Below are 24,541 nucleotides of genomic sequence, written 5' to 3'. Positions count from 1 at the left end.
TGCATGTCCATACAGTTTACAGTTATTTCATCTAAAATCTCTCCCACCATTCACAACTCATCTCATCACTTAGGCAGTAATGTTTTTGTGACACTGTAAATGTACTGTATATCAAATTATTATTTCTAAAATAAACTGCTTAATCTTCATTGAACACAGACTTCCATGGACAGACACTGTATCACTGGGATAACCCTCTGGGGCAGCCGAGCGAGATTGTAAGATTTTCAATTCACTTCGCTCAAAACACACATTTGTCAGGTTGGCGCTCAAAGAATACTGTATCTCCTCACTGCAATCTCAAATTTGCGGAACCAGATCAGAATGCTTGTGATTCTCACAACTCAACAGCAGAGGTCACTCTTGCATTTGTTTTCACAGATGCAGGAGAGTCATCCGAGTAACATCAAGACATCTACTGCACCCAAGGAGTTGGATCACAGCATTTATGGCCAATGACAGCCTGATACTACTGTGGTGATTGGTGATACTAGGACAATTCTAGTCATACTTTAACAAAGTATAACTTGTAAACCTTAATGAAGCCTTCATACTGCCTTTATAAGGCCCCAAAAAATGCTATAGATGCTATTAAGGGTGTCGCAACAGGCCTTTTTATGTGATGTTTTCCAAATGACAAATGTTTTGCTTGATGTCCCTGTGCTCTACACGTACACCCAACAGTGTGCATGGGTGTAGTTTGTGTCTGTTGTGGTGCACTGGTCTCTCTTAGAGCCTTCTGTCCTTTCCACGCTCCACACCCTTGTCTCTATTGGAGATGACACAGTCACAGGAAACCCCCTGTCCCACTACCACCCCACTCACTCACGCTCTCTCACACACACACACAACACACCACCCTCGTTGGAACAAACACAGTCCCCGGAGCCTATTTCCTGAGTAGCCTACCGTACTAAAATAACAATGACAGGTGGGGTGGGGTGGAGATGCACCCTCCTTGTACACCCCCCTTCCCAAACACACCCCACTCCTAACCCACTGATGACTTCCTAATCCGCTGTGGTGGAGGTGCACCACAGTGCAGAGAGTGACCCATAGACCTCTATATCCCCCTTCTGTGCTCTGGGTCTCATTAGCAAATGTAATGCAATGCAATGTAATGTAAAACGTTGTCATCTGTGGGGTTAAATACATATGCTAACCTCTCCCTAGCCTGACCATTAGCTCACTTCAGATGTCACAGAAGGTGGCCATATACTGGACTGTTGAATGGTAGAACTTTTTTAGTATTATATTTCGGAGGGAATAAGTCAAATTTAAAGGATAGAGAGAGAGACAGACAGAAAGGGGGATGGGAATTTTATAAACATTTCCTTTGCAACTTTCGTAGAAATCCAATAGCTGTGTGTGCTGTGGCCATCTTCAAAATTCAAACCAGTCCTCCATGAAAGCAATTCAGTTTGTCCTTCTGTTACGGTTAATCTGTGTCCAGGAAATGGCATCTTTGCGTGTAGTTAATTCCCTTCAAATAAGGTCTGGATTATTTACTGTTATTATTACTTACCATTCTAAGTTAACAAGCTAACCATTAAGCTACATCTGTTATAATGATATCAATGTTATGGTATGTAACGGTGGTAATGGTATAGGGTAGGGTTTAATGGTAAACATCACTAATCACACTACAGAGCAGTTTTATAATAATCTTATTGAAAAATATGACTGCCAGTTTACAATTATACTGAACTAAAATATAAAACGCAACATGTAAAGTGTTAGTCCCATGTTTCATGAGCTGAAATAAAATATCGCAGAAATGATCCATACGCACAAAAAGTTTATTTCTCTCAATTGTTTTGCACAAATTTGTGTAAATCCCTGTCCCTCCTTTGCCAAGATAATCCAAACACCTGACAAGTGTGGCATATCAAGAAGCTGATAAAACAGCATGATCATTACACAGTTGCACCTTGTGCTGGGGACAATAAAATGTGTCATTTTTGAAACACAATGTCACAGATGTCTCAAGTTTTGAGGGAGCGTGCGTGACTGCAGGAATGTTCACCAGAGCTGTTGCCAGAGAATTGAATGTTAATTTCTCTACCATAAATCGACTCCAACGTCGTTTTAGAGAATTTGACAGTGCATACAATCGCAGACCATGTGTAACCATGCCAGCCCAGGACCTCCGCATCCGGCTTCTTCCCCTGCGGGATCGTCTGGGACAAGCCACCCGGACAGCTGATGGAACTGTGGGTTTGCACAATCAAAGAATTTCTGCACAAACTGTCAGAAAACATCTCAGGGAAGCTCATCTGCATGCTTGTTGTCTTCACCAGGGATGTGACCTGACTGCAGTTTGGCTTCAGAACTGATTTCAGTGGGGAAATGCTCACCTTCACCACTGGCACGCTGGAGAAGTGTGTTCTCCACGGATGAATCCCGGTTTCGATGGCAGACAGCGTGTATAGCGTCATGTGAGCGAGCGGTTTGATGATGTCAACGTTGTGAACGGAGTGCCACATAGTGGCGGTGGAGTTATGGTATGGGCAGGCATAAGCTAAGGACAACGAACATAATTGCAGTTTATCTAACGCAATTTGAATGCACAGAGATACCGCGAAGAGATCCTGAGACCAATTGTCGTGCCATTCATCCGCCGCCATCACGTCATGATAATGCACAGCCCCATGTTGCAAGAATCTGTAAACAATTCCTGGAAGCTGAAAATGTCCCAGTTCTTCCATGACCTGCATACTCACCAGACATGTCGCCCATTGAGCATGTTTTGGATGCTCCGGATCGACGTGTACGACAGTTTGTTCCAGTTCTCGCCAATATCCAACAACTTCACACAGCCATTGAAGAGGAGTGGGACAACATTCCACAGGCCACAATCAACAGCCTGATCAACTCTATGCGAAGGAGATGAGCTGCATGAGGCAAATGGTGGTCACACCAGATACTGACTGGTTTTCTGATCCACCTCCCTGCCTTTTTTTAAAGGTATCTGTGACCACCAGATGCATATCTGTATTCCCAGTCATGTGAAATCCATAGACTAGAGCCTAATGAATGTATTTAAATGGATGAATTTCATTATATGAACTGAAACTCGGGAAAATCTTTGAAATTGTTGCATGTTGCGTTTATATTTTTGTTCAGTGTATATTCTTTTATTAGGGTTGCCACAACATTTTAGTCCCTGGCCTATTTCTCCATCAAAATGTTGGACTTATAGGGAAATTCTTCACATGAGAATGGCACCATAGAAAAAGCCCTCTCAGAGAGCTGCCACTTGTTGGACTATTCAAGGAGAGTTGGTTTGAAGAATTAGTTTGCATGGAGAAGGTCAAACTGGATTGCTTTCATGTAGGACTGACTTGAATTGTGAGGATGACCCAGGGGACAATGACTGCCCCCTCTCATTGAAGCCACGGAAGATCAAGGCCGACCACGATATTGCAGGCATTGTTTGCAGAAAACATGATCCCCCATTAATAGTGAAAAATGGATATCTTTCTTGGTCAATCTGATTGTAAAATAACATTTTAAAAATATGAAGACAATCATGGGACAAATAATTGCCTCTAATACACCAGTTGTACATCCTTGAAGCGATTATTTTTTTTTAAATCAATCACAGAAGAATTCATAAAGGATCATTTAGTTGCTAATGGCAACCTGCAGTACCCCAGCCGGCCTTCAACTTGAGTTTTTCAATGAGAGGTTGTAGCACTGAGATAGCCTGCAACAAACATCACTTCCTAGAGTAGCTCAAACTGTGCATGTTAATGTCTTCATGAGACGCCATCTTCATCTGGCTTCAATGCGCTATTGAGTCTTCACTGGTGTCACGTGATCGATAGCTTTGTCCATTCATATATAACAGTCATTGGGATGACCACGCAATTTATTTTCATCGTGAAGAAAATGGATGGGTTTTCTACCCAAAGTTGCTAAGGACCTATTGTGATCTATTTAATAAAAACACAAGAGACCAGTGAAATGGATAAATGAACAGCAGCATCTCATGGCCAAAACCTGATATTTTCACTCTACTTTATGGGAAATAATGCAAGTGACTTCAATTACACATGTCCTGCAATTCTACAAATGTTTAAGCCATAAGCCATGGTAATATGATATCTGGGTGAGAGTGACTAAGAAAAGTTTAGATAGCTCGACTAACTAGACTAATTTACCAGTCTAAATAAGATTAGCTGACATGGGCTAATTGAGTGACTGTCAGTGAGTGACACATAAGCAAAGGGAATATGCTGATGCACAACCACATTTCCAAACGGCAGCTCGTGTATTCTAATAATCTAACACCTCAACAGTAACTTGAGACACCGACGGATTAATGTTATTATATACAGTATATATTTTTTTAATTTAATAAATGAGGTCCGGACCTCGGTGTCCTCATATGTAGCTATGGCTCTGGTCATGTGTGAGATGTCTTGAGGTGAAAGAAACGCACACCTGTTTAGGCGAGTTGCTGGCCAGCGGAGTAGGACACCAGAAGAAGAAAAGGAGAGCCACACACTCTAGGAGCTCAGATGCAATCATTTAATAACCAACGTTTCCACAGACAAGCGGTCTTCATCAGGGTATAATGACAAACACTTCGGGTCACTAATTTAAATATAGTTTGGAAGGACACACAGGTGTCTGTAATCATGGCCGGGTGTGGCTTGCTGTCATTGGTTAATTGACAGATATAAATAGAGCATGTAAGAAACATGAATGGACCAAAGCCTACGTTGAGATCGAAGGTTTGTTGGTTATGTCGAAACGTTGGTTATTCAATTATTGCATCTGAGCTCCTAGAATGGTGAGGCCTTTTCTTTTTCACGTGTGAGAAATGACATATTTAATGACATATGAGCTTCACGTCCCCTCAGGCAAGGATGGAGGAAAACAGCATGGATGATGAGATAGAATAGGTAGATTTGGAGAAAAAGAGTGGAGAGAGAGAGAGAAATACGAGAAAGACAGAGAGGGGGGGGGGGGGGGGGTTGAGTAAGAGCAGATATTACAGTTTTTCTCAATTGCTAAAACACTAAAACCCGAGAACAAAGTTCTCAGTTGCCTGGACTCATTTAGCTAATTATGCAGTCTGTTGTCAATACCTTAAACCATTTCACATGGTAAAACACAATTTGCAGATCTCACTTAGACTTTTCAGCAAAACTCTAAACACATTCTCATTCTCAAAACACATTCTGCACTCTAATGCACATGTCATCCATACTGGTAAACACAAGTGGCCACAATCAAATACAAATAGAGAACACATGTCATTGATTGAACACAACCACTCAAAATTGATTTAACCTGTTTCAAATGAGGCGACACAACCAATATAAGCCAGTTCAGAGAGCAAACAGGTTGTTGAAGGTGGGAAGGAGAAAGTCTGAGAATGGATACTGTAGTACAGTGCATTGTAGGTTGTATACTGTACAATAGACAAATTGTATTGCCCTGAACATTGTGCTTTCAATTTATTAACAGAACGGACTGCTCAATAGATTTTGACTGGTTGCAGGTTCATATCAACAAAGAACAAGAATTACAGTATCACAGGGACAAGTTTGTGAGATGCAGGGTACAGTACTGTAAAAATAGGGGTACAAGGAGGAGGAAGAACAGAAAACTAAATTGCAAAGAGCAAAGCAGAGTAGTAATTTCTGATCAATTTTGAGCTACTATGATAGAACCTGTTTTCATTCATCAAAAGACAATGACGGAAAAATATGAATATTATTTTTGATTAAAAATGTACTTCTCCCTGAGGATTGTATGTTTTGAACAATGTGTTTTCTATTTTTCGGTGTATTGTTTACTGCCTGCTTGAGAGTGTATATCATTTTGATCACTTTGTTTATGATTTTGAGAGCCGTGTTTCATTTTGAACACAGGTAAAACTGTTTTGAATGTTTCATTTTGCAAGAGGAGTCCGAGGTTATGTAAATAGTGCTTGAAGATGAGGTTTTGTGTTTAATGTTTTCAGGAAATGGAGCAAGGTTTCAGAAATTGTGTTGTAACAAATTGAGAAAAACTGTAAAGAGAGCTGAGTGCGAGACATAAAAAGTGATAGATGGGCTTTCTAAAGTGCGTCACAGAACCTACAGTATATAGTTGCAGTGAAGGAGCAGGACAGAACACAGAGACCTGAGAATATTGGGATTCAGTTTGGGCTCCACACTGTCCAACCACAGCTGACCGATATGACTGGACTGTCTGCCACCTGATGCCTGGGTACGTCAACAGATTTCACTTTTGTGTTCATATGAATGTGTATATGCACACACACACACACACACACACACACACACCCCAGCCAGGTCTGGCCTACTGTAACCCCGGCCCTCTCCATATCCTCTCTACATTATACACACAGGCAATTACAGTAAGAGGTATTTATTTGACTTCTAGTGCTTTGTTATACTGTGGGTCAAACTATTCTATGAGAGGTACCAACTCAGTGGAGTGTTTATATAGCTGAGAAACAGAAAGACAAAGCTCCGGGGTTTGGCTCACATTCAGCCTAAATATCCCAATGGAAGTCTAACTCACTATTACTGGGCGATAAAAATAACATGGCATTTGTTCATTTAGATGACTGTACATACACTACATTGCCAAAAATATGTGGACACTCCATTAACTTAATGGATTTGGTTATTTCAGCTACACCCATTGCTGCCAGGTGTATAAAACCAATCACACAGCCTTGCAATCTCCATAGTTACATTGGCAATAGAATGACCTTACAGAAGAGCTCAGTGACTTTCAACATGGCACCGTCATAGGATGCCACCTTTTCAACAAGTCACTTTGTCCACTTTATTTGCTAACTAGCGTTAGAGCAATGACTGGCAGTCTATAGTAACTGCTAGTAGATACCATAGACTTCCAGTCATTGTGCTAATGCTAGTTAGCATTATCTCTAACTTCTTTCATACTGGATGCAGAGACATAAAAATTGTATCCATGAGTCCATCTGACTGTGGGGAAGTAGATAAAGGGCTTCGTTGCCAAAATCCCGAAGGATCCCTTTAAGTCTACAAAGGGGTCAGGTCAACAGGGTTAGGCCTATGGGGTTGATACATTGGCCGTCGAAGCTGAACAGGGTAATAAAGGGGTTCAAGGAGTTGGGATCATGTCCAATAGCATCAGGGCCATGTCTAAGGTTTGTGTGTAAGGGTTGAAACACTGACCGTCCTGTAGCCGTAGTTGTCTGAGGAATAGAGGGTTCTGTAGGACATTACATCTCCCTGGTTCATCCTCTCTGGTCACAAGCATCAGGTCTGTATAGATGAACACTGTCACCTAGAGAGAGAGAGAGAGAGAGAGAGAGAGAGAGAGAGAGAAACCCAGCTGAAAATATCTTCTTGCTAAAACTCGACATCACAGCACTGTGCATGCATTGCAAAACAGTTTACATAGGCGCACAACACACATTTACTCTTTTGACAAATACACACACACACACACACACGCTTGCTCAAAACTGCCCTTCTATGTCTATCCTTCAAATTGTACACACTTTCCACTCAAAATACATGATAATCTTGATAGTCTTTTAAAATGTTTGATAGATGATAATCTTGACAGATAATCTGGTTAGTGGAGGACTTGTCACCCTGTCATGTCAGAGTAGTTGTCTATCTGGTGTCAGGGACAGACAAGGATCAGGATCAGAGCAGCACACAAACTCACACACACACACACAGCCCTTCTCACTTCTACAAAGTGTCTTTGTAGCGGTGTTCAACTGCAACCTTCTATGCAACAGGAAGTGTAGTTCACACAGGAACACAGTGCACCGGGGTCTCTAGACCATCACTGCTTCAGCAAGCCCCCCTAAAGATGACATTTGCATCTTATGTGCACACATGACTAATCCAAACCCTAGCTAGTCTAATTTATTAATGTGTTTACTTACTATTCTTATGACCCACTAAAGGAAAAACTTTGCTAACAGAGAAATATGAAGGTACAACCATGAGTCCATAATTCCTTGCGAATGAAAAATTTTAAAGCGCCTGAATAGATCAACAGTACCAATTATAGCTGGTACATGTTTAGAGGGTAGGAGATTGTGGAGGGTGGGGGTAAAGAAATGGGGGGGGTGTAGGGGGGGCTTGCGTGTGAAAGAAGAGAAGGGCAGGACACACACACTGCCTTCCCAAACTGCTTTCCTTCCTGGCCATAGGATGTGTGTTTCGGGTTGTGCTGTGTATGGGGTGTGTTTTTGGCAGAGGTACTTCTCTGTCTCTTGCATGTCAGTGGATGGGCCAAACAATGAGGCAGGCAGGAGAGAGGGACACCCATTGTTAAGCCTAAGCAGACTGGGTGACCCGTCCTCTAGCCCCTTTATACCCTACGGTCATGTTCCAGGTCGCAATGGTGACTGGACAGGTGCCAACTAAACACAGTAGCTTCTATTAGATATGCGTGTCACTTTCTCACCATGTGTGCACATGCAAATACTGTACGCATGCACAGGAGGTTGGTGGCACCTTAATTGGGGAGGACGGGCTGGTCGTAATGGCTGGAGGGGAATAAATGAAATGCGATCAAATACAAATACACTATGTGTGTGTGTGTGTGTGAGTCTCATGTATTTTCCTCTATCAGCAGCAGACCACAGCATTAAACAAGGAACACACTCAGTAAATCCCTTCTGGGCAACACCAAGGAAGCTACAGAAAATGTCTTGCATCAGACACATCAACATTGCACAGCAATGTGTGTCTAGGCTATGTGTGGGCGGTGTGTGTGTGTGTTCAGTGCATGTGGTTTCTATGCAGATCAAGAGGATGCTGAGGGTCTTGATGTTGTGGTCTATGTATGTGAGTGTGTGTGTGTGTGTGTGTGTGTGTGTGTGTAGAAAGCCTACAACCCGTGAACTCTTTTCCCACATTTTGCTGCCTTAAAATGTAATCTAAAAATGGATTAAATGAGAGTATTTCCTTACAGATCTACATAACCTATTCCACATTTTAAAAGTGAAAGAAAGTTACAGAACATTCCCAATACTACGTGGTTGATACTTGGCGGAAGCGCCTTTGGCAGCAGTTACAGCTGTGAGTCATTTGGAATACGATTCTACCAACTTTGCACAACATTTAGGGTAACATATATCCATTGTTTTGGTCACAATTGCTTGGTTGGCAGTCATTGATGAACAGCAATATTCAAACCTTATCTCTGATTTTCAAGCAAATATAAGTCAGGACTGAGACTAGACCACTCAGGAACACTCAACACCTACTGGAAAGCCATTCTGGTGTCTTTGGCATTAACATTTGTGTAATTGTCTCACTGAAAAGAAAACTCGATCCCAGGGGTAGGTTTTCAGAAGACTGAGGTGGGTTTTTCTCTAACTTTTGATCTGGGCTTTGCCCCTTTCATATTTATTTGGATCCTGACAAACTCCCCAGTTGCTGCAGATTACCTATAGCATGACTGGCACCACAATTACAAAAATCTAATTTAATCCTGTTTTAGATCAAATTTGAAGGCAGCAAAATGTGAAAAAAAAGTTAAAGGGGTTGTAGACTTTCTGTAGGCACTGCATGTGTGTGTAGGTACTGTATGTGTGTGTATCTGTGTGCATGTATGTGTGTGTGTGTGTGTGTGTGTGTGTGTGTGTGTGTGTGTGTGTGTGTGTGTGTGTGTGTGTGTGTGTGTAAAACTGTAATAGCACAGATTATTTACAGATTACTTATTGAAACAGGGAGAATCTGCAGGGATGTCTGGCCCCATATTGACTATCTACAGCACAAACACGAACTGTTAAATATTTGTCCTCAAGCCCCAGCCAGCGCCCACAATTACCAACTCTGACGCTCTGAGCCAAGACCAGGGTTTGGAACCAAAATTGTTTCCAATTGTTTCGTTCTGAACAGAACCAATTATTTGTTCCGTTCCATTCCACTGTTCCGACCTGCAAAATAAAATTATGAATCGGTTCAAACACCAAAATGTAAAGGTTTATGGTTCCTTTCTGTTCCCTTTTAAATCTCTGAAATCAAATTAGCTCAACATTAAATTACTTCACCCATCAGTGCAGATAGAGCAGCTTGCTATGGAGTGAGCAAGCTATAGTTGTTTTAGCCTAGGCATCTGTTAGCACATGGGTGCTATAGACTGCCAAGGCTATAGTTGTTTACATGCGCGATGGACAACCAGGTGCAGAGCGCAAGATGCGACTGAAATTTTGCGGGTGGGGAGAGAGAGTTGAGGAGGAGGCTCAACCCATTATGACATGTATTATATGAATCAGGCCCACATAATTATACCTACGGAGGAGAGGCTTCTATGAAGGAACTTTGAATGCCTTTGAACTTCAGAGAGTTGGACCAGAGCTAGCTAGATGGCTAACAAGCTTGTGTGTGCAGAGCGGCACCAGAATTAAAAACACGTCTTACCTTTTTATAGTTAATCAATCCAATGTGGAACGTGATAACTATAGTGTCCTTAAGTAGTGTTGAAAAGATGAATCCATTCTTCTCTCCCTAATTTCTGAATCACGCATGTAACATCAGTAGCCTACAGTAGCCTAACATTCGTAGGGAGGAGCACATTGCCTACACACCACTGGCAAAGATTTTCAGCGGGCAGGCAAACACTGGAATATGTGTCTGAGTGACCGAGTGAGAGCTCTGGCATAATAAGCGCCTTGTTTATTTTTTTTGTGGGACTGAAAAAAATGCCCTGAACTTAAAATAAAGTTATTAACCGGTTCTCATGCTTTTTGAAAAACGGTTCTGTTCCAGAACAATATAGATCACTTTCATTCCCGTTTCTGAATCTGTTCCTCTTAAAATGTAGTTATTTTCCAGTTTTCGGTTCTGTTCCATGAACTGTTTCAACCCCTGGCAGAGACACAGTGTGGAACTGAAAAGCTGATCTGACATAATGAAAGGGGGGATATAAACTGTGAGGAATTGGAAGAGAAAATACATTTCCTCATGGTACGAACGTAGTATTGTCCATTTATATCTACAGAAGACACACACAGCTAGATGACAAGACCTTATCAATAAGATCAACACAATTAAAACCCACAGGGCAGGTGATCCGAACCCAGCCCCAACCCCCTCCTTCCCTCTCTCTTTCCCTCCTCTCCTCCTCTCTGAATGTCAAGAAGACTCAAGTCAACAGGGTCAGGGCTGTTTTTAAAACCAGCCGCCCACCCTACTAAAAACCCCTAAAACCACAGCTGATCTCTTTTGGCTTTCTGTTTTAGGAATGTCTCTCCAGAATAACCTGTCAGGATGTGTGTGTGTGCATGCGTGTGTGTTTTAGAGAGAGCGAGAGAGGGTCAAACACCCCTTCTGCCAACCACCTAGCAACCATCCTGGATGGTAAACAGGGTTGTCCTGGTCTTCCTCTCCCAGACCCCTGCCAACGGACACCCCTCTTCCCCCCCACACCCGCCACTCCATCACATTTCCTGGACAATATTATCACAATGGCTGCCCAGCTTGTCATGGCTTCCCTCTCTCACTCAGCTCCCTGATTCCCAGAGAATACACGGTGGATAACACGTCGTTATGTGTGTTAAATACAGGATCCACCCTCGTCCACCACGACATTGCATTGTAGCTTTTCACTAAAGCCAAGGCCAAACCGAGGTGCTCACCCTCAACCACCAGTCTACAGAATATACTGTAGGACTTACAGGCATTTACAACTACGAGGGTAAATATGGCCAACATGTAATGTATTGCTCTTTTTGAAGCGTTCTCAATTTTTGGGGAGATATAATATAATTTATAACATATGAGAGAGAGAGAGAGAGACACCATATACATTTAGTGAATACTGTGTTTGATTGAAACTACTGTCAATGAATCATCAATCAAAAGAAAGTCCTCCAGTCCATTGTATTGAAGCAACCATAAGCAGACAACAATAGAGGAAGTTCTGGAGGCCAAATGGTCCTTCCACTCTGATAACACTACACAAAGGTCAGGAAACGTGACAGGGGGAACAAGAAAGAGAGAGAGAGAGAGAGGTACTAGGGGCCACAGAACTGCATCATTCCTCAGAACTGTGGGTCTGGACCCACTTGTGGGTTGCGGCAGGGATCCAGGTGGGTCGTGGGATGACATTGCAAATTTTATATATACAGTACCAGTGAAAAGTTTGGACACACCCACTCATTCAAGGGTTTTTCTTTATTTTTACCATTTTCTACATTGCAGAATAATAGTGAAGACATCGAAACTATGAAATAACACATATGAAATCATGTAGTAACCAAAAAGTGTTAAACAAATCAAAATATATTTAATATTTTAGATTCTTTAAAGTAACCTTTCTTTGTCTTGATGACAGCTTTGCACACACTTGGCATTCTCTCACTTCATGAGGTCACCTGGAATGATTTTCCAACAGCCTTGAAGGAGTTCCCACATATGCTGAGCATTTGTTGGCTGCTTTTCATTCACTCTGCAGTCCAACTCATCCCAAACCATCTCAATTGGTTTGAGGTCGGGTGATTGTGATTGTGGAGGCCATGTCATCTGATGCAGCACTCCATCATTCTCCTTCTTGGTCAAATAGCAAATACAAAGCCTGGAGGTGTTTTGGGTCAATGTCCTGTTGAAAAACAAATGATAGTTCCACTAAGTGCAAACCAGATGGGATGGCGTATCGCTGCATAATGCTGGGGTAGCAATGCTGTTTAAGTGTGCCTTGAATTCTAAATAAATCACAAACAGTGTCACCAGCAAAGCACCCCCACACCATCACACCTCTTCTTCCAAGCTTCACGGTGGGAAACACACATGCGGAGATCATCCGTTCACCTACTCTGGGTCTCACAAAGACATGCCGGTTGGAACCAAAAATCTCAAATTTGGACTCATCAGACCAAAGGACAGATTTCCACCTGTTTAATGTCCATTGCTCGTGTTTCTTGGCCCAAGCAAGTCTCTTCTTATTATTAGTGTCCTTTAGTAGTGGTTTCTTTGCAGCAATTCGAACATGAAGGCCTGAATCACGCAGTCTCCTCTGAAGAGTTGATGTTGGATCTTGAACTTCCTGAAAAGGCCACCCCCAAGTGGTAAGGGTAGGTAACAACACATCCACCACGCTAATCGACAACAAAGGGGCCCTTCAGGAGTGCGTGTTCAGTCCCCTCCTGTACTCCCTGTTCACTCATGACTGCATGGCCAGGCACGACTCCAACACCATCATTAAATTTGCTGATGACACAACAGTGCCTGATCACAGACAACGATGAGACAGCCTATAGGGAGGAGGTCAGAACCCTGGCCGTGTGGTGCCAGGACAACAACCTCTCCCTCAAAGTGATCAAGACAAAGGAGATGATTGTGGACTGCAGGAAAAAGAGGACCGAGCATGCCCCCATTCTCATCGACGAGGCTGCAGTGGAGCAGGTTGAGAGCTTGAAGTTTCTTGGTGTCCACATCACCAACAAACTAACATTGTCCAAGCACTCCAAGACAGTCGTGAAGAGGGTACAACAAAATCTATTCCCCCTCAGGAGACTGAAAAGATTTGGCACGGGTCCTCAGATCGTCAAAAGGTTCTGTAGCTGCACCATTGGTTGCATCACTGCCTGGTTTGGCAACTGCTCGGCCTCCGACCGCAAGGCACTACAGAGGGTAGTGCGAATGGCCCAGAACATCACTAGGGCCAAGCTTCCTGCCATACAGGAACTCTATACCAGGCGGTGTCAGAGGAAGGCCCTAAAAATTGTCAAAGACTCCAGCCACCCTAGTCATAGACTGTTCTCTCTGCTACCGCATGGCAAGCCATAAGGTTCCTGAACAGCTAATCAAATGGCTACCCAGACTATTTGCAGTGCCCCCACCCCCCACCCCCCACCCCCTCTTTACACCACTGCTACTCTGTTGTCATCTATGCATAGTCACTTTAATAACACTACCCACATGTACATACTACCTCAAATAACCAGTGCACATTGACTGTGTATTTGTACCCCCCTGTATATAGTCTCGCTGTTGTTATTTCACTGCTGCTCTTTACTTGTTACTTTTATCTCTTATTCTTATCTGCATTTTTTGAAACTGCATTGTTGGTTAGGACCTCGTAAGTAAGCATTTCACTGTAAGGTCTACAGTAAGCATTTCACTGTAAGGTCTACACCTGTAGTATTCGTGACTAATAAAATTTGATTTGACAAATTTGATTTGATTTGAGATGAGTCTGTTACTTGAACTCCATGAAGCATTTATTTGGGCTGCTATCTGAGGTGCAGTTAATTGCCGATTTCTGAGGCTGGTAACTCTAATGAACTTATCCTCTGCAGCAGAGGTTATTCTGGGTCTTCCTTTCCTATGGTGGTCCTCATGAGAGCCAGTGTCACCATAGTGTTTGATGGTTTTTGCAACTGCACTCTCTTTGCTTATTTGAGCTGTTCTTGACATAATACGGACTTGGTCTTTTACCAAATAGGGCTATCTTCTGTATATCACTCCTACCTTGTCACAACATAACTGAAATTAACTTTTATCAAGGCAAATCTGTTAATTGAAATGCATTCCAGGTGACTACCTCATGAAGCTGGTTGAGAGAATGCCAAGAGTGTGCAAAGCTGTCTTCAATAAATAAATAAAAACCTTTGAATGAGTAGGTGTGTCCAAACTTTTGACTGGTACTGTATGTATATACCATGAACAAAAATATAAATGCAACATGGGACAATGTTTAACATTTCACTGAGTTACAGTTCATCAGTTAATTGAAATATATGCAATAGGCCCAAATCTATGGATTCCACATGACTGGGAATACAGATATGCATCTGTTGGTCACAGATACCTTTAAAAAAAAGTAGGGTCGTGGATCAGAAAACCAGTCAGTATCTGGGGTGACCACCATTTGCCTCATGCAGCTCATCTCCTTCGCATAGAGTTGATCAGGCTGTTGATTGTGGCCTGTGGAATGTTGTCCCACTCCACTTCGATGACTGTGCGAGGTGCTGTATATTGGTGAAAACTGGACCACGCTGTCGTATACGTCAATATAGAGCATTTCAAACATGCTCAATGGGTGACATGTCTGGTGAGGATGCAGGCATGGAAGAATTGGGACATTTTCAGCTTCCAGGAATTGTGTACAGCTCCTTGCCACATGGGGCTGTACATTATCATGCTGAAACATGAGGTGATGGCGGTGGATGAATGGCATGACCACGGGCCTCAGGATCTCATCACGTTATCTCTGTGCATTCCATTTGCCGTCGATAAAATGCAATTGTGTTCGTTGTCCATAGCTTCTACCTTCCCATACCATAACCCCACCGCCATCATGCAGCACTCTCATCACAATGTTGACATCAGCAAACCGATCGCCAACATGACGCCATACATCTTCCTAGTACAGTTGAAACCGGGATTCATCCGTGAAGATCACACTTCTCCAGCGTGCCAGTGGCCATCACATTGAAGGTGAGCATTCGCTGAAGTTTGTTACGATGCCAAACTGCAGTCAGGTCAAGACCCTGGTGAGGATGACCCTGGTGAGGATGACCCTGGTGAGGATGACCCTGGTGAGCACTCGGATGAGCTTCCCTGAGACAGTTTCTGACAGTTTGTGCAAAAATTCTTCAGTTGTGCAAACCCACCGTCCCATCAGCTGTCCAGGTGGCTGGTCTCAGACAATCCCGTAGGTGAAGAAGCTAGATGAGGAGGTCCTGGGCTGGCGTGGTCACAGGTGGTCTGCGGTTGTGAGGCCGGTTGGACGTACTGCCAAAAATCTCTACATTTACATTGGAGGTGGTTTATGATAGATTACATTCTCTGGTAACAGCTCTAGTGGACATTCATGCAGTCAGCATGCCAACTGCACACTCCCTCAAAACGTGAGACATCTGTGGCAGAACAAGGTGCACCTGTGTAATGATCATGCTGTTTCATCAGCTTCTTTATATGCTACACCTGTCAGGTGGATTGATTATCTTGACAAAGGAGAAAGGCTCACTAAAAGGGATTTTTGCTAAATAAGCTTTTTGTGCGTATGGAAAATTTCTTTAAATGTTGCATTGATTTTGTTATATGGTTTGAGCATAAGAACACAGCATTAGAATAGCAGGAAATTGCCTTTAAAAACTGCAAAAATGGTCTGTGTATGTTTTTTCACCTGCTGTGCAATTAACTGTTTGAGCAGTCCTCCCCCAATGTGTCTCTTTCCACCTCTCTAGGGGAGGAGAGGAGAACAGAAGGGAGGAGAGAAGAGGAGATGAGAGGAAATGCCAAGAGAAGAGAAGACAATAGTGTAGAAGCCCAACGCAGCGCAGCAACCACCCATTGGTTTTCTAAATGCTGTCTCCTCCTCTCTCGCCTCTGTTCTCTGCTAGTAGCAAAACCACAGACAGAGGAGACATAAATAAGGTCTCAGTCTACACCTTGTTTCTGGGTCTCTGCCCTTTTGCTGTCACTGGGAAGGTATTTTAGAACATTGATAAGGGCTGGGGAAAATCTCCATAATGCATTGCACAAACTCTTTGACAGTTATTCAAACCGAAACACTCTCACGGTTGTAGAATATGAACCACAGTACAAAGACTTGTGTCGTATTCTCGCAACTTGTTACTATCTTAAATACTCTAACTTTTACAACATTTACATCTCCCATCTCCCATTTTACTGATCCTGATCCACACACACACACACACACACACACACACACACACACACACACACACACACACACACACACACACACACACACACACACACACACACACACACACACACACCTTCTTAGTAGCCATTTACCTTAATGGAGAGGTGCTTGCTCTCGTGGAGGATCATCTCCTCAGAGACCACCAGAGTCCGTGTGGGGTTACACAGGTCCAGAGGCTACACACGATTGGGTGAGAGGGTAGATTTAAGGGTTAGATTAACATTGGATTAAGGTTAGATTAAGATTAGGCAACATCCTAGGAATTAAATGAAGATTACATTATACAGGGCAAAATACTGCTTCTAAATATTACTTCAAACACAATACATTCACTAATGCCAGTACACAATATTACAGCCAAAATAATTAATACTGAAGTCGATACACTGCTATTACAGCCCAATATCATTCGCAACACTCCTAAATATCACTCAATAGAGATAGAGGTATAGATAGATACACATGTTTCAAGTACACAAATATTTGGGAGGGATGTTATAAGTACACGAGGGAGCATGTGGCTACAGTACCATCTCCATTTTGGCTCCAAGCTCCATGCTCTCTGCCCCACACCAAAGGGAACAACACAGGCTCTGCAGCTGGCGGCTCTCGTGTAGCTACAGTCGCTCCAGTCTCTACAGAGATCCTCGCCGTGTGAGCTGTGACTGCAAGGAGTCTGTGAGCCGCTCTATAAGGGTCTCGCACTGTGAGAAGGCGCTAGGCTAAAAGTGCTAGTGCCGCGGGTTGGTAGCCACATCCTCTTGTGGACCAGGGCTAGAGAGCCCACAGGGCCGTTTCACTGTGTCTCAGAAGGGTGCAGCTGGGTGACTCAGTCAGTCAACAGGAAGTACTATTACAGACCATTGAAGGGTCCTGGGTAGTTGGTAGTTCAACTCTCCAGTACAATCGCAGCCTGAAAATGGGCATGAGTGCTTGGATGTAAGCATGTTGGGGAAATGTGGTTCATTCCAGTGTGTTTATGACAAGAGTCATATGTACACACATACTGTACCACAGAGCAGTGTTTCCCCTAGGTTTCTTTCAATAGGTAATACTGCCGTGTAGTAAGTAATACTTGGTGATATCATAGAAGGAATACAATTTCCTCATATATTTTAGATATAATATTAAACATTTTCGATCATTTATTTCTTTAAAGACTGTGAGTCTGGTGACTTTTTTAAAAGGATATTCTACTCCAAAATGCATGGCAATTAAATGATGCTCTCTTCCTTAGAAACTCGATGACAGTTACATTTTATCTCTTGATCTCAATGACATCAGCAGCCAGTTTTATATTAACCCAAAGCTAGTGTAACGTTACTGTATGTTAGCTAACAATTATTATATCCATCTATGAATAGGGTTGGCTACACTTCCAGGATTACAAAATAGCTAGCTAGTTACCTTGGAGTTAGTTTTTTAGATGATATGATAAGAATCTGAGGAAGATATGTAACTCTTAAAAGTGTGTCTCGGGCAGAAGTTGAAACAATAAAATGAAATCTATATATATTTAAATCGTTGGCGGAAATGACTTAGCAGCGGCGGTGAATATAGGGAAACACTGCTGAGGTGAGAAACTTTGCAACAAATTTGGTGTGGTTTAGTCTGTTTTGTGTCTCAAAAGAAAATCCCCCAAAATGTGGATCCCACTGGCATCACCATCAATATTGAAACACCTGTATGCTCTAGGGCAGTGGTTCTCAAATCTATCCTCGGGGACCCCCAGACCTTCCACAACATTCACAGTTTAAGCCTTGAACTAGCTCCCCTGATTCATCTAATCATGGGCTCGATGATTAGTTGACAAGTTGAATCAGGTGTGCTAATTCTGGAATAGATCAGATACGGCTGGGGTCCCCAAGGAGAGGTTTGAGTACCACTGCTCTAGGGAATCAGATACGGCTGGGGTCCCCGGGGAGAGGTTTGAGTACCACTGCTCTAGGGGATCAGATACGGCTGGGGTCCCCAAGGAGAGGTTTGAGTACCACTGCTCTAGGGAATCAGATACGGCTGGGGTCCCCGAGGAGAGAATTGAGTACCACTGCTCTAGGGGATCAGATACGGCTGGGGTCCCCGAGGAGAGGTTTGAGTACCACTGCTCTAGGGAATCAGATACGGCTGGGGTCCCCGAGGAGAGGTTTGAGTACCACTGCTCTAGGGGATTAGATACGGCTGGGGTCCCCGAGGAGAGGTTTGAGTACCACTGCTCTAGGGGATCAGATACGGCTGGGGTCCTGAGGAGAGGTTTGAGTACCACTGCTCTAGGGGATCAGATACGGCTGGGGTCCCCGAGGAGAGGTTTGAGTACCACTGCTCTAGGGGATTAGATACGGCTGGGGTCCCCGAGGAAAGGTTTGAGTACCACTGCTCTAGGGGATCAGATACGGCTGGGGTCCCCGAGGAGAGGTTTGAGTACCACTGCTCTAGGGGATCAGATACGGCTGGGGTCCCGAGGAGAGGTTTGAGTACCACTGCTCTAGGGGATCGGATACGGCTGGGGTCCCGAGGAGAGGTTTGAGTACCACTGCTCTAGGGGATCGGATACGGCTGGGGTCCCGAGGAGAGGTTTGAGTACCACTGCTCTAGGGGATCGGACAGGGAGTAGTACAGTGTTTTCTGCATGAGGGCTCATCTATGGATCTTGATTGGTGTAGTCAGGGGTCATCGTAGATCAACCTCCACTGTAAGCCAATCACTGTTCTCTGTGAATACATCATCTATCCACTCAGCACTGAAAATGACAGGGCGTTAACTGACTCGATGGGCTGTAGGGGGCATTGGTGTGTGTTCCTACCGTATTGTGTTTTTAGCATTACCAGCCATATAGGCCAAAAGTTATCAAAATAAAAGGGGGAAAAAAACCTAACGTCACTAACAGAGTGGTGGAAAGATGATAGTGGAAATATAGCGATTCACACACACACCTGAACAAAGATGGGGAAGATGAGGATCTTGGGTGCTGCTTTGACGTAGCCGTAGTTGCCGTGTGGGTTGCCGTGTGGTACATGGGAGCGTACTATAGTACAGTTCTGGTAGTTAGCAAAGTTGGAGGAGCTCTGGGCCTGCTGGTAGCTGGGTGGGGGTTGGCCAAAGAGGTTGGCATTGGATGGTTTAGATGTCTTGGCGTTAGTGGAGCGTCGTAGGAAGGTGGTCCGGCCTGCTAGACCTACACCCCCAGGTGGAGCACCGCCACCCCCAGGTGGAGCACCGCCACCCCCTTGAGTCTGGGGCACGCTAGCCTGGTGCGGGTACATCCTCCCTGCTGAGAGACATAACACACACACCCCAAACAAACACACACACCCCACACATTTTGGGAGTTAGCCTGAGAACATAGAAGTAGAATGAGTGTTGACAGAATTGCCCTGCCAAACCGCCCTTGTTCACTAAAATCCTAGTCAGTAGTAAATGGCTTACCCAAGGTACCATGCTTGTCCTGGTAGATAGGCCTCAATACCTGAATTAGAGACAAAAACATAATAGTCAATGGTTCTGTTGACAGTTGACCAATACCATTATGCAATACATTGTTACAGGAAATTGTCACATGTAATGTATCCATTCCACCATAAAATAAAGCCTGACATGAGGTGAAATTGAAGCAATGACAATGCAGACCAGGCATGTTAGGCATGGAAAAGGGTCACGGACAACTACTTTTAACCAGAGCCCTATGAGTAGTAGTGGCCTGAACCCAGGTCTATGCAGGGGTTGTGTAGTAGTGGCCTGTGCGTCAGCCCTGTGTGACATCACATTGTGTCCCTGCTCTGACCTATGACTTCCAGAGGGGGGGTGCGACCAAGCTGGGCAGGAAGGATGCTCTGTAACCCCAAGCATCAAGGTTTTGGATTTAGTCTGACATTCTTTAGCCACTTACTTCCACCCACTTTTCCATCCACTCTCGCAGCATTCTTTCTTTCCTCTACCATCCTTTTCCCTCTTCTGCTGTACCCGTCATCCATTCATCAACCTCTTGATGTACCCATATCTACTCTGTTCCCTATCCCTTATTTCATCCATCAACTCCCTCCTTTATACCTCTCTCTATTCCCTCCTCTGCATCCTATCCCCCCTCTATCCAATCCTCCTGCCTTGACAGCAGTCCACCCCCTTACCCTCCTAACTCCCTAACCCCTTCCATTCCTCTTAGCATTAACACACAGCAGGCGTTCCCATGTCCCCATGTCATATCATGTCTGCAGGCCTCTCCTATAAGGCAGACTGTAAGGGCTGCTATGCTGCCGGGCACACACACACACACACACACACACACACACACACACACACACACACACACACACACACACACACACACACACACTGTCTCTAGGTTACTGGGTCTGTGGAGAGCAAGGTATACAGCCTCCTTCACGTCCCCTAAAGGCCTTTTAAAAACCAGCTACTATGTCACGGAAGCCCACAAATCAGCATTACTGCCTTTGATTGGCCGTGCAAGCTCAGTGAGAGAGATAATGGAGAAATAGGGAAAGACTAGAAGTTCTGGGTTTTCTGCATTCATTGCTTCAGCATAACCGTCCATTCTTCCAGGCTGGCAGATTAGTGTCAAATTGTTGGGGATGTTAAGGAATCAAGTTCACATTACAGTGTGTTTCTTTCTCCATTCGGTGCACTTTAGTATGTCTTTATCATAAAGAGCTATTTCCCCATACACAGCATATTACAGTGTGCATCATTTGATAGAACACCTCTTGAGGCCACCATGACTTTTCCCATATAGTCACTTGAATACTACTTACTGGTGCAGCAAATCTCAACTCTTGGTTGTATATTGTCATACATTTAAATTTTGTATTAAATTACCTATTTAACTATGTACTATATATACATAAATATATATATACATATATACAGTATATACACATACAGTATCAATCAAACGTTTGGACACCCCTACTATTTCCAGGGTTGTTCTTTATTTTTACTATTTTCTACATTGTAGAGCAATAGTGAAGACATCAAAACTATCTTGGAGCGTCATACCCAAGAAGACTCGAGGCTGTAATCTCTGCCAAAGGTGCTTCAACAAAGTACTGAGTGAAGGGTCTGATTACTTATGTGAATATCATATTTCCATTTTTTATTTTTTATTATTGATACATTTGCAAACATTTTAAAAACCTGTTTTTCTTTGTCATTATGGGGTATTGTGTGTAGATTGACGAGGAAAAAACGATTTGATACATTTTCGAATAGGGCAGTAACGTAACAAAATGTGGAGAATGTCAAGGGGTCTGAATACTTTCCGAAATGCCCTGAATACATCTTTAATTTGCACAATGCACATTATGTCCGTTTGAATTGCACAGATATTTCTCAGGTTAGAATGGCAAAGTATATCTCTGATTTAGATGGCATGTAATGTAATGTATATCAAGTAGAATTGGCATGAATCTGTCCCAGGTTAGAATGGCACATACAGTACCGCGAAAAGTACTTGCCCCCTTTCTGATTTTTGCATATTTTTGCATATTTTTGATACTGAATGTTTTCAGATCTTTAAACAAGACCTAATATTAGATAAAGGGAGCCTGGGTAAACAAATAATACAACAACTACAGGAAGCATTTGGTTGCAGTCATTGCCGCTAAAGGTGTCATAACCAGTTATTGAGTGTAAGGGGGAAATTACTTTTTCACACATGGGAATTGGGTGTTGGATAACTTTGTTAATTAAATAAATAAAATAAGTATATACTTTTTTGTTATTTGTTCACTCAGTTTCCCTTGATCTAATATTAGGTTTCGGTTGAAGATCTGACAACATTCAGTATCAAAAATATCAGAAAGGGGGAAAATACTTTTTCACAGCACTGTATAGAGATCTTCAGTGTATGTCAGGGTCTGGATAGTGCCATCGAGGGTGTAGGGCAGGAGCCTGGGATGGACCATGAGCCTCTGCTCCCCCACCAGTACCTGGCTTCCTGGGTTGATGGGGGCCAGGATGATGTAGTTATCCCCGTTGGACGCCTTCACTCTAGTCCCCTTCAGCGTGGCTGTGTGGCTCTGGCTATGGGTCTGGCTCCTGACTTTACCATCCACCTCCTCTGCCCCCCTTCCTACGCGCCCCCTCTCCCCCCACGCCCCCCCTACCCCTACCCATCCTAACCCTCCCCCGCCAGCCCCCTCAGAGCCGTTGACCAGCACCCGGCGGCTGGTCCTGTGGTGGGCAGGGAGGGGGGGCACGGCCGGGGGGGACATGTCCCGGTCGAGCCGGTCCTTGGACCTGTCCCGCCGCCTGTTGGGGGGCGAGGGGGCATCATAGTTGGAGGAGGAGGAGGGCTTGTAGGAAGGCCGGTGGATGAGGCCCTCAAAACTGGGCTTGGCAGCCGGCCCAGTGCGCCATACCACCACCTTGATCTCATTGGAGCTGTTTCTATAGAGGGAGGCAGAGAGGGAATGTGACAACTGGTCAGGAAGAGTGTAAAGGTAAGCTTAGCCAATGGAAGCACGCATAGAGACTACGAGCCACAGTGCCTGTATAGTGTTTGCTGTGCATAGATTGCACAACCCTTCAAACTTCAGAATGTAGCATGAGGTGTTCTTTAAGTGTTGAAGATAGCTATCCCTGTCAAAGTTGGTTAAGTCCACTACTTCCTCTGTGTCTCCCTGCCTGTTATACCTGATGGCGTGGGCGACCTCCACACATTTCCACTGTTCTACAGGCTGACCGTTGAGCTGCAGCACAGTGTCCAGCTGCTGCAGACCTGCCTGATCCGCCGGACCACCTTGGGACAGGAGAGAGGGCAGAAGAGGGTCAAACATGCACGCACAAACACACACATATACACACACAGTTACACGCACCAGCTTCTACCTACTAATACCTACATGCAAACCTGATTTGACCACCTCAAAAAGAAGGGAAGAGGGGGACAAGAGAGGGTCAAATATACACCTGCACCCATACATCTAGACCAACACACACACACACACACACACACACACACACACACACACACACACACACACACACACACACACACACACACACACACACACACACGGGAGTGGGGAGCCTTGCCTGAATCGACAGCCTGAACCCTCACTGGGGAGTCAGAGCAGATGGTGAAGCCATAGCCGTCTTTTCCTCGAAGGATGGTCACCTGTAGAACACACAAACAGACATAACATCACCATGAAGCATTATTCATTCATGTCTATATATGTCCACGGAGTGAAATGCAAATACTATATTTGAAAATACATTTTCAGCAAGCAGGAGCAGTGATGAACAACATGTGAGCATATGCCTACAGATCAGAGAGATGTTCTCTGGCCAGGAGCTGAGTGTGTCAGGATGGAACGCGTGTGGATGCCAGCCACACAGATTAGCACTGTGGCCCTCATTAAAGGTGGCCGGCGCATTGGTGTTGATCTGACGCCAACTGTTGGCAGCATCCGCACAGAGTAAGAGGGCAGGCACACACACACACATACGATGCCTTTCTGTCAGAACTCCAGGAATAATGACTGTGTGTGTGGTCCAAAATCAACAGTGCTCCGCTCCAATACATTGTTTCCATCTCATCTGCTGACAATAGGGCATCTGAAATCTCTACACACACTTTGATCATAAAACAGATTGAGTACAATGTTGCTTTAAAACTCTTAGCAGTTTTACATCTCCCCCCTTTTGGTTCAGATCAGGATGGTAAGAGGGTAGACTGATCCTAGATCTGTGCCTATGAGCAACTTCTACCCAAAGAGCATGTCTAAAAGACTGGCATCAAGATGCATAAGCGTATTAACTTGTTTAGCTTTGATAACTACAGTTCAACCCTCAGTAGCCAAAGGAGGCTGGTATAATGGTCTTAGGGACAGTTCCTAGAATTCCTTGACGGATTGCCCTT

At 44.0% G+C, this 24,541-nt stretch overlaps 1 protein-coding gene across 1 annotated transcript in view; it reads right to left on the bottom strand.

Annotated features, from left to right (window-relative positions):
• LOC115101179 (regulator of G-protein signaling 3-like) overlaps nucleotides 1-24,541 on the bottom strand; it is a 252,814-nt gene that overhangs the window by 143,335 nt on the left and 84,938 nt on the right. The window contains 7 exon segments of the mRNA XM_065004781.1: nucleotides 7,191-7,302; nucleotides 16,758-16,841; nucleotides 19,596-19,933; nucleotides 20,089-20,128; nucleotides 22,605-23,064; nucleotides 23,311-23,416; nucleotides 23,713-23,794. Coding sequence (XP_064860853.1) covers nucleotides 7,191-7,302; nucleotides 16,758-16,841; nucleotides 19,596-19,933; nucleotides 20,089-20,128; nucleotides 22,605-23,064; nucleotides 23,311-23,416; nucleotides 23,713-23,794 — 1,222 coding nt within the window.

This window comes from Oncorhynchus nerka, linkage group LG19 (genome assembly GCF_034236695.1).
Source record: "Oncorhynchus nerka isolate Pitt River linkage group LG19, Oner_Uvic_2.0, whole genome shotgun sequence".
Classification (NCBI taxonomy): Eukaryota; Metazoa; Chordata; class Actinopteri; order Salmoniformes; family Salmonidae; genus Oncorhynchus; species Oncorhynchus nerka.
Note: the sequence above shows the minus strand (reverse complement) of the source record. Positions and strands in the feature narration are given on the sequence as shown.